Source organism: Hevea brasiliensis, chromosome 4 (assembly GCF_030052815.1).
Source record: "Hevea brasiliensis isolate MT/VB/25A 57/8 chromosome 4, ASM3005281v1, whole genome shotgun sequence".
Lineage (NCBI taxonomy): Eukaryota > Viridiplantae > Streptophyta > Magnoliopsida > Malpighiales > Euphorbiaceae > Hevea > Hevea brasiliensis.
The window spans coordinates 23,364,869-23,376,849 of NC_079496.1; the positions used below are offsets into that span (position 1 = coordinate 23,364,869).

The 11,981-nt window shown below is 33.3% G+C and overlaps 1 protein-coding gene across 4 annotated transcripts; it reads right to left on the reverse strand.

The window, feature by feature from the left end:
- Window positions 1-2,562: 2,562 nt before the first annotated feature.
- Window positions 2,563-11,779, reverse strand: LOC110634760 (uncharacterized). Of its 4 annotated transcripts, none has more exons than XM_058145620.1 (5): window positions 11,502-11,779; window positions 9,806-9,913; window positions 3,990-4,737; window positions 3,791-3,892; window positions 2,563-3,062 (listed from the first exon to the last, which is right to left on the reverse strand). In XM_058145620.1, the coding sequence occupies exons 3-5, from the start codon at window positions 4,131-4,133 to the stop codon at window positions 2,751-2,753; spliced, it is 558 nt and encodes a 185-aa protein (XP_058001603.1). In that variant the 5' UTR covers window positions 4,134-4,737; window positions 9,806-9,913; window positions 11,502-11,779; the 3' UTR covers window positions 2,563-2,750. The 4 variants fall into 4 exon arrangements, with proteins under 4 accessions (XP_058001603.1, XP_058001602.1, XP_058001600.1 ...); XM_058145619.1 differs by having other exon boundaries at window positions 2,563-3,119; window positions 3,990-4,241; window positions 11,502-11,768; XM_058145617.1 differs by having other exon boundaries at window positions 2,563-3,119; window positions 11,502-11,767.
- Window positions 11,780-11,981: the final 202 nt, after the last annotated feature.

An 11,981-nucleotide genomic window follows, 5' to 3' on the forward strand; every position in this document is an offset into this window, starting at 1 on the left:
TGAGATTCTTCTTCCTCTATAGTAGGCCCCCAAGGAAAGCACCAGCACAGATCTTTACCATGACACAACAAAAAGCCAATACCTCTAACATTGTGGTGCTAAGTAACCTTTGCATTGGAAGTTTCAATGTGCATATTTTGATTAATCCTGGTGTATCTCATTCTTTTGTTAACCCCAAAGCAGTTCTAAGGTTGGGTTTAGTAGTTCTGAGTCTACAATGTCCATTACTTATCAATGGGCCTATGTGTGATCCTTCGGTAACAGAGATGATCTGTTATGCCTATCTAGTGATGGTGGAGGATAAATGTTTTCTAGCTGACCTGGTGGTCTTAGAATTGATGAATTTTGATATCATTCTAGGAATGAATTGGCTCTCAGCCAATTATGCCACCTTCAACTGTAGAAACAAGGTAGTGAGATTCATAAGGCATAATGGGTTGGAGGTAGTTTTTCAGGGAGATCAGACATTGGTAGTGAAGGGGATGATCTCTATGATGCAAGCCAGCAAGATGCTTCGAAAAGGATATAGAGGGTTTTTAGCCCATGTTAGAGAGGCTGTGGAGAACAGAAGTGGAGGCTGTGAAGAACAGAAGTGGACCGAAATCAATTTTTGTGGTAAGAGACTTTTCAGATGTGTTTCTTGAGGAACTACCTAGTCTACCACTTGAGAGAGAGATAGATTTTGAAGTTGATATAGTGCCTGGTACTGACCCATATATATCCCTCCTTATAAGATGGCTCCTACAAAGTTGAAAGAATTGAAAGAAAAGCTGCAGGAATTAGTGGATAAGGGATTCATCAGACCCAGTACTTCTCCTTGAGGTGCTTCAGTACTGTTTGTAAAGAAAGAGGATCGATCCTTGAGGCTGTGCATTGGCTATAAACAATTAAATAAGATAACTCTAAAGAACAAGTACCCTCTGCCCTGTATTGATGATTTGTTTAATCAGTTGGCCGGAGCTAGTTGTTTTTCAAAGATAGATTTGAGGTTCGGTTACCACTGGTTAAAGATTAAGGAGTTAGATATTCCAAAGACTGCTTTTTGGACCAAATACGGGCATCATGATTTTCTTGTGATGCCATTTGGGTTAACAAATGCCCTAGCTACATTTATAAATCTCATCAACAGGGTGTTTAGAAAATATCTGGATCACTTTGTAATCGTCTTTATTAATGATATATTAGTGTATTCTAGAAGTTCAGAAGAGCATGCACAGCACCTAAGAATAGTACTTCAAATCCTGAGGGAGCATTAGTTGTATGCCAAGTTCTCCAAATGTGAGTTCTGGTTATGGAATGTATCCTTCTTAGAACATATGGTGTCAGAGAATGGAATCAAAGTGGATCCTAAGAAGGTAGAAGCAATGGCAAATTGGCTAAGGCCAACTACAATGATGAAGATCAAGAGTTTCCTGGGTTTGGCTCGCTATTATAGGAAATTTGTATCAAATTTCTCTAAGACAACTGCTCCAATGACTAGGTTAACTCAGAAGAATAGGAAGTTTGAATGGAGTGATGAATGCAAAGAGAGCTTTCAGAAGCTTAAGGACTGTCTGATTTCAGCACCAGTGTTGACTCGACCTACAAGCAGTGAAGATTTCACTGTTTACTATGGTGCCTCCAAAATGGGGGATGTGTTCTCATTAATGGCTAATGCTTTAAGACAATTGAAGAAGCATGAAGCTAATTATCCCACTCATGACTTAGAAATGGCAGCTGTAATTTTTGTTCTAAAGATGTGGAGACATTTTCTTTATAGACCAAAATGCGAGATCTTCACAGACCATAAGAGTCTCCAGTACATCTTCAAGCAGAAAAAGCTAAACTCAGATAGAGAAAATGGGTAAAACTACTCAGTGATTATGACTGAACATTCCAATACCATCCAAAAAAGGCAAATGTTGTTGCAGATGCCCTCAGTTGGAAATCATTTGGCAATTTAGCACATATATCAATAGAAAGACAACCCATCTTGAAGGCATTACACCAGTTGATTAGAGAAGAGTTGCAGTTGGAGTTATCAACCAAGGGTACTTAGATAGCTTAGATAAAGGTGACACCAGTGTACCAAAGGCAAATAGTAGAAAAGTAGCATCACTATAAGAAAAAATCAAATTTGTGACGGAAAAATTGACGTCAAAATTTTACTTGTCACAAATTTTTAGTGATGGATAAAAAAATCAATCACAAATTTGTGACGGAATTTAGACTGAACGTCTATCAAATTTTGTGACAAAATTCATTTGTCCATCACAAAATGATAGCCAGTCAAAACACGAATCCGTCACAAAATGATGGTCAAAATACAAATCCGTCACAAAATTGGGACGAATTAGTGACAGCAAAATCAGTCACAAATTTTTTGACTAAATTTTTCATGACGGAAAGCTTTTCGTCACAAATTTGTGACAGATTATATTTAGTTACAAAATTAATTTTTTTCAATTTTTTTTTGATATTCTATTTTTTTTAATAATAAACAAATAATAATGAATTAAGAATTATTATATTTATATAATTAGTAGTAAGCTTAAATAAATATAATAACAAAATTTACAATAATTAGTAAATAAAAATGCCATATATTATATAAGAGTATTATGTTAACCATATGAATAATAAGTTCAATTAGCAAATCTATATAAATAATATCAAACTACAGATTCGGTGTGCTTTGATCATGGGGATCAACAGAATCACATAAAGGGCGGGATGATAACGCCATTTGCCTCATCATACGCCTTATCCTTTTACATAGAGCGAAACTGCTCTTCACTCTGTTGCCTGAGGCGCGATACCTCATCCTCAATGCATTGCTTGAGAATTCGCTCTTGATTTTCCTTCTTGCGCACAATCTCCTCCTCAAGCACTCTAATGCGCTCATTAGTAACATTATCTATCACCGTAGCTGTCCTGCGTGAAGTGGCAGAGCTACTGAATGAGTCTGGGTACAAAGTTGAAGCATGAGAGCCCAAACCGTACACGCGCTGCTTCTTCTCTCCACCCACAATATCCAAGCATAGGCGATTCACATTGATTGAGATCTCTTGTGAATCGTCATCCTGTGAGTTCGAAGTAGCATCAGTAGTAGCAGCAACCACCATAGCCTCCATTTGATCCTGTATATAATTATTAGAGCTAATAATTAATTACAAGTGATAATGATATTAGGAAAATGAAATTTAAAAATTTCAGTATACAAACTTAATAATTAAGAAAATTTCGACAGAGTACCGTCTGTAACAGGACATATCATACCTGCTAATGAAGGCAAAATAATATTCCTACATACAAAATAACACTTCCAATATCCTCCTTATACCATCCACTGCTACAACATTTATACACAAACACAAGCACTTCTAAAACATTAACAATATAGATCAATTTATAATAGTCAATCAACAATATTACATTGAATCATATCACTCTTACATTAACTTTGAAAATGAAATATAAATATTGATACATATAACAATAAATGTGAAAATTAATTATATACAATAATTTAAAATCATAATAATTATCAAAATTTCAATAGAGTATCATTTGTACCAAAACATTTCATATTTGCCATGAAGGCAAAATAATATTTCTGCAATTAAAATAACACTTCCAATATTTTCCTTATATCACCAAAAACTACATGATTTACTCTCAAACCCAAGCACTTCTAAAATATTCATAAGATACAAATAACGGTAAAAATGAAATAAAATTTAATAACAATAACAATATAACATATGATAATAATCTAAATGAAAATAAAAGAAATATAAAAATTATTTACATTAATGCTCTGAGACCTAGCATCAACAAAGGTTCCATCATTTTTTTTATGTAACTTTTTAAACACCTCCCATAAATTAGGATCACAGTGCAGTTCTTCCGCCTAAAATTTATATAAATTTAAAATAATAAATTTATTGTTAATGTCATGAAATATGTAATAATAGTTTATTAAAAAATTAAAAAGTGGAATGTAATACCATTTTCAGATTGTGCTCCACAATAGAACTGGAACCACCAATATGCTTGCTTAAATCAGTGCTTGAACCATCAGTCCCGCTACGCCAATTTTGAGCAGCGATACGGGATTTAGCAATCCACTCTAGAGTGGACCAGTGTGTCATCGAGCTATCCCATATATCCTGTACAACATCTATATGTTTTGTTCCTTTCTTTCGCCAAGTGTATAATTTCTTATTGTGCAGGAGAGATGCCACTTTATCCCAAGTATCCTTAATTATGCCATCAACAGTTGCATTCCATTGATATTTTTTCAAAAAAATAAGTATTTCAGTTATTAAAATAATTATATCAATAACAGTAAGTATATATATATTTTTTAATTATCATAAATTCCTGCCAGTAGAAGTCATGAGTTGATGGAGAGACTTCCTTCCATGTGTAACCAGTAGCATCCTGTCGCTCCCTAAAGGTGCTTGTGATATAGGTCGAAATAGTATGACCATTAGAATGAACCTAAAAAGAAAAAGACTAAAAATTAACATTTTTCATCATATTTAAAACTGAATCCCTTAGATTATTTACGTTAAGAAATAAGATATCTAATGTAAAATAATGCTACTTACTTTCCCCCTACAACTCTGATCATAATCTGGTTAGATGGGTATGAGCCAGGAGCATAACCAATAGAAGCATCTGGAGTACTAGGAAATGATGCTAGCAAACTACTCATATGTCTAGGTGGCAAGTTAGAAAGACCACCTTCATCTGTCATTTGTATAAACAACATGCTTCTTTCTCAACTCACATCCAACATAAATCATTAATAATTAACATCATATACAATAACCATTGTATTTTAACTTGCTAAATTAATAGTCATTACATTGAAATTGTAAATGAAAAATAATTAAGCAAGAAATTTTATTAAGTATCTTCATCATCATCATCATCAACATCATCATCGTCATCATCATCTTCTTCATAATCATCATCTTCATCATCTTCTTCTGCTTCCTCCTCCTCATCTTCTTCTTTTTCTTCTTAGTCTTCTTCTTCCTCAACTACATCAACAGTTTCATTTTCTGGCACATCATCTATGTCAATGAATGAACCATCCACAAACAGCGTACTATCTGTTTCATCTACGTGAACATCAATTTCATGCACTTGAATGCAATCTTCTTGAAATGCTGAATCAATGGATTGTTGTGATATTTCTAAAACCTCCACAATAGGTCATGCCTTTATTTTGCAAATAGCAAGCCATTCATTCATAGTTCTCTGGGATGTAGGATAGGTTGCATAATACAGTTAGGTAGCTTGTGTGGCCAAAATAAACGGCACATATCTGTTAAATGCCCTTCTGCTGTTAACTTCAATAAGCTTATATTGTGGATGTACTCTTGTACCATGTTTTGGTGTTGGATCAAACCAAGAGTACTTAAATAATACGCTTCGCTTGATTGGTAAAGCAGGGTACTCTAATTGCACTATTTCTGTCAGCCAACCATAATAGTCAAGATCATTCGCATTGTAACTAGAGCCATTGATGCAACTCCACTGTTCATTGTAAACCTACTTGAACCATATCCTTCAGTGTTAAACTTGTATCCATTAACATAATATCCATGAAAAGACTTAACAATATGCAACGAACCTTTTACAAGGTCTTTAATGATTTGGTTGGTAATGTTCGATGAAGGATCATGTGCCTATTGACAAATTATAAGCATTAGCTAATATGTAAGAAAATTTGGTTCTAATAATAGATATAAAGAATGTATATAAATTATTACTCACATATTTCTCAAACCAAGATTCAAACTCCATTTCAAGTTTTGCATCAACCTCACTATCTTAAATAAATGGTTGACTTTGCCTTAAGGTATTTTCATAGATTCTTTTAAGAAAAAAATTTAAAGTTAATCTAGCATCAAATGTAAATGATTTTGATATCTACATCATTAATAACTTACTTAATATATGGTTTAACTTCATCGCAATTCAGCAAAATATAGGTGCGAGCTTAATGAAATTCTGTATCATCTAATCGTTTGGATTTCTCTTGACCAAAAGATCGTCCAAATTGCTTCAATATAGATAGCATCCCTGGTTGTTCATATGCTTCTTTCCCACATCCATAAACATTTCAGGGCACTTTGTTATGCCTTATTGAAACATGTGGCTTGAAATAGTGTGCATAAAATGATGTAGTTTCTTCAACCAAATAACCTTGGCTTTTTTTTTTTACATTATTCTTCAACTTTTGAAGATACCTACATTAAAGAATACATAATTAATAGATACATTCAATAAGTTTTATATGATTTTATATAGTTATTATTACTTACCTCTCAAATGGATACATCCATTGATACTGAATTGGGCCCGTTATACGTGCTTCATAAGCCAAATGGATTAGAAGATGTTCCATAGAGTCAAAGAAGCTTTGAGGAAAATTACGCTCAAGCTTACACAAAATAAAAGGAATATTTTTTTTTCCAGATGTCTCATGTCTTCCTCTATTATGATATTAGAGTGAGATCTTTAAAGAAAAGACTCAATTCTGTCAATGACTGCCACACATTTCCTAGAAGTAAATCTCAAAAAGCTATGGGTATTAGTCGCTGCATAAAGACATGACAATCATGACTCTTCATGCCAAACAATTTAAACTTGTTCATATTAACACATCTTCCCATGTTAGACACATATCCATCTGGAAATCTCAATTCTTTCACCCATTTACACAACACTTCTTTTGCATTCTTATCCAGTGTATAAGGAGCTTTAGGAAATTTCTTAGTATTTTCATCCCAATGTAACTCTGGACGATGACAAAATACTTTCAAATTTGCTCTAGACTTCGCATTGTCCTTCGTTTTCCCCTGGACATTCATAACGGTATTGAAAATATTATCAAACACATTTTTTTCTATATGCATTACATCAAGATTATGCCTAATGAGATTTGTTTTCCAATAAGGCAAGTCCCAAAATATACTTATTTTCTTCCACCCACATTTGTAATTCTTAGAAATTCTAGCATTGACTCCTTCTGAATCAACTTCTATAACTTTTTGGAGTCCCAAATCCTCAATCTCCTTAAATATTTGTTCACCCGACAGGTCCATTGTTGCTATCTTTTATACTGTTTGACCCTTCCTAATCCACCTTTTATTCCTTCTAAATGGATGATCTTGTGGCAAAAACTTTCAATGATTTTCAAACCATGAGGCCTTTCCACTGCTAGTTAAAGTAAAAGCATATGAGTCCTCCTTACAATAAAGACAAGCTAACTTCCCCGCTATGCTCCAACCTGACAACATTGAGTATGCAGGAAAATCACTTATTATCCACATTAATGCAACTCGCATCTGAAAATTCTTCTTATTGGAAACATCATATGTTTGGACTCCCACCTCCCACAAATCTTTCAACTCATCAATGAGGGGCTGTAAGAACACATCCAACTTCTGTTTAGGGTTTTTTGAGCCAAGCACAATCATAGATAAAAACATGTACTCATCCTTCATGCACATCCACGATCGCAAGTTGTATGGCATAACTATCACAGGCCATGAAGAGTAGTGTTGGCCTGATTGCCCAAACGGTTGAAAACCATCAATGCACAAACTCAATCTGACATTTCTTGTTTCATATGCAAAACTTTGATGCATCTAATCAAAATGCTTCCAAGCAGGAGAGTCTAAGTAATGAGACATTACACTATCTTTTTCATGCTCAGCATGCCACCTCATAAACTTTGCTGTGGCATCAAATGCATATAACCTTTATAGATGCAGAGTTAGAGGAAAATAGTACATCTTCTTATAAGAGACATTTGTTTGTCGCCTAGAAGGTCCATGTCTTGATCTTTTGAATCGTGGGTGTCCACAAAACTTACAATTATTCCATTCATTGTCTCCATGCCAATAAATCATGCAACCATTAATGCAACAATCAATATTTTCTATTAGTAAGCCCAATCCTCGCATTAGTTTTTTCGTACTGTAGAAGCTATCTGTCATTATATTATCAGCTAGCATCAATTCTGATAGAAATTGACATAACTCATCATACAACCTTTCAGAAAAATGGTGTTCTACCTTTAGATTTAGAAGTCGAGCAACGGCAGACAACTGTGAATGGCCGTAGGGATTTCCTAGCCACACTTCCTGCTCTGATGCTCTGAGCATATCATAAAGATGTTATGCTAGTGGGTTTGGGTTCTCCTCAAAGTTTGGATCATAAGAAGGCCCAGCAACATCATAAACCATTGACTGAAATTCATTATGAGATTGGGGCTCTAAAGTTTGAAGCTCAACATTTTGAACAAATACTTCTTCTTAAGAAACATTTTGTACATTTTGACTGCACATAAGTTTCCCCTTGGTTACACCAACAATAATAATTTTCTACAAAACTGTATGTCCCAAGATGTACTTTAACTGTAATCTCATCCAGAAAATTCCTATTCCGACACTTACGATGATTACATGGACATCTTATCTTTTCACCATCCATGTACTGTGAATGCCTTTTGGCAAACTCCACAAATTGCTCAACCCCGGCTATAAACCTAGGATTTAAGAACCCATTTTCCAATCTAGCATACATCCATTTTCGATCCGAATTCTTATTTAATGTCTTTGACAGATAGCCAATCATGACACTTGTGTTAGCACTTATGTAATTTATCGACTAGTGGGTGGGCCATCTTATAAACCCAACATCTCTCCGTGTTTATCGTTCAAGGTTGCGCGCGCGCTTCCGATACCACAAATGTATTGGCGGCCCACTAGTGATATTGTGTGTTTTGTCGATGTGGGATTTGCCTAGGTGTTACAATCCACCCCTTATGGGACACAAATGTAATGGACTAGTGATATTGTAACTTATAAACGTGTTTTGTCGATGTGGATTTGCCTAGGTGTTACAATCCACCCCCTTATGGGACAGCCCACTAGTGATATTGTCATCTTATAAACCCAACATCTCTCCCGTGTTTTGTCGATGTGGGATTTGCCTAGGGTGTTACAGTAATGATACTAAAATAAATGTTTATCATTTCATTTAAAATTACTTATTAAATATATACAATTACTCATTAAATCTTTTAAAATTTAGAAAGTTCCTAAATTAGTAGCCTTAACTTTTCACAACTAATTTGAAAGGGTATGCCTAATCATTCAAAAATGCAATGTCTATACAACTACAAATGAACACTTTTACCATGCAAATGTAAAAATTTCAGCAGTGTCTCCCATAGGTTCTCCAATTGCACGATATAAAAAATGTGCTATTCCATTTAAGATTATTAAATGAAATATCACATTTCTATATATGCAATCAGAGAACATAATGAGATACTACTAAATTTCTACTTATGCATAAGAAAAGAAGTATCCATTTGCAGATATCGAATATATACATGGCATTTGCAAACTGTCCTTCAGGACAATTCGGTAAAAGCTCACCCTCCAGTGAGCATATCATTGAACAGTAATCTATGGCTAAATGAAATTAGATTTACTTCAATTTTTTTTACGTAAAGTTAATATGTATGTTATATCATATGCATATATGAATATTTATCTAACGAAATTTCGACAGCATTTCAACTATTTCAGAATGTACAAAAACCTCTGTATTAGGCTAATTTTACATTCCTGAAATGAAAAAAAAAAAAAAAAAAAAAAAAAAAAAAAAAAAAACTTAAAAAACACTTCCAATACTTCCACCATATACCACCCAAACTACAACACAATTCAAATAAAGTTACTAATATCAATAGGAGCAGTAAAGCCACTATTGCAATAGGACTGCTCACCAATAATAGTTATGCATATAATCATATCATCAATAATAACTTGATTGGCTCCAATGTTATCGCTGGCGGATAGGCACGGATTCATCACCTATATCCCTAGCAGCAACCCTAAAAATGAAATCAATTTAAACCTTGGATTAGGGATAGATCATTTCACAATCTAATATTCACAACATAGCAAAATTTACACAAATTAAAGACAATAAAAAAAAGTTTATATTAAATTTATATTGTGCATATAAGAAAAAGGTGATAAATGAGTCATATTTAGGTTATTTCAGAGAAAATCACACACACACATACACATTTTATTGAATACTATAAATTTCATTTGAAAAAAATTAATTTAAATAAAATAATTAAATCAAACACTAAGCATATAAAGAACAATAAAGATTCTTTATTATGATAGTTAAGAAAAAAAATTTTAGCAGTAATTTCAATAATAACATTAAATAAATTATAAATCATTAATAACATTTAAATTCAAAATAAAATTTTAATAATAATAATAATAATAATAATAATAATAATGAAAGATTAGAGGCAAATTATTAGGGATTTGTCTTGATATTTGGGGAAATTACTATGGTTGTGTTTCAATTTTAGGTTGTGGTGGGAGAAACGTTAAGGAAGAAAAGAAATAGATTTTGTGAAGATGAAGGTGGGGAAGATTTGATTGGATTTCAGAACTTGACAAACATATTCAATAGGTCAAAAATCATTAAAAAAATAAAGACAAGCTAATCACGCCTGGTAACATTAGTTGTACACTTGATAGAATATCCAATGAACAAAGATAATGAAAGATACAGCTTGTAGGAGTGAAGAAATGGTAGAATCCAAGGCTAATGGTTTACTATTATAATTATGGGTCAAATGAATCTCAATTTTATAGAGTAGCAATAATAAACTTATTGATAGTTTCACCAATTAAATATCGTTTCAGTCTTAAAAGTAGTCATGATTAGGGAAAATAAAAATAAAATCAAAACGAGAAAGACTAACTTGAATTTAAAAAACATAAAGTGAACTAAAAATACGTAATCACAAAAAAATAGCAAACCAGTCAGCTTAAAACAGAGGATAAAACAACTTTACACAAAAATAATAGCAATTACGATGAGCAGAGAAGATTGAACCCTAGAACTCAAAAAACATAAGTGGAAAACCGGAGAAAACCCTAGGTTTGTGGCTCTATATTTTGTTGTCAATTAAATGAGATTTGAGGACTTAATTTAAATTATCACAATTAATGTAGAAAAATATGCAATTAATAGCTCAAAATCCCAGCAATGGAAATCAATTTATAGGAAAATAAATAAAAAAAATAGTAATTGAAAGTGTGGCATAGAGTTTACCTTGATAAATTAATACACTAAAATCAAATGAAGCCCTAGTAGAGACACAGCTAAATTCTCTCTTCAGTGACTGAATTTTTAGCTTTCTCTTTCTAAAAAGCTTTGTTTTCGTCTTTTCTCTCACTACACAAAACCCTCACTTCACAAAACCCTCGCTTTGTTCTCTGTGAAGCCTTTTCCAATACAATATATACAATAACCAAACCAAAATCTCAAATCTGAAGAGCCCATTTATAGGTTCTCCAATAGGGTTTTTTCAGGAAATAAAAGCAAAAGAAAATGTGAGAAAGCAATTAAAAAAAACATTATACAAACGTAAAAGAGAAAAAGCTTACCTGATTTTGTAGACAACTATAGAGAGAGAACCAGAGAGAGAAAGAGAGAGAGAGAGAGAGGAGAAGGTTTATAGTGTAACAAAACAGGAGGGAGCCTTTAACTTTTCTACATCTACTGGTTACGCCCTTAGGCTTACCAATAGCTGAATCAAGGAGATAAGAGTTGATCGACGTTTGAGAATGAGACTTGTAACAAAATAAAAATCGCAAGGCACTTTGCAGGAAAGCCCCCCACCACAACTGCATATGGTGTGTCACGTGCGGACATTGAGGGACGAGCTGTGGACCGTCTAATTTGACAATTGATTTGATGAGGGAACATATTACGATTGAGTGAACGTGATTTGATGAGGGAACATGTCACGTGTATGTATAATTGTGTATGATTAAGCAATTCAATGTTTTTTTTTATTTAATTATTTTGAATAAAATAATTAATTATTATCTAATCCCACCAATATTAAATTCTTATAAATAAAA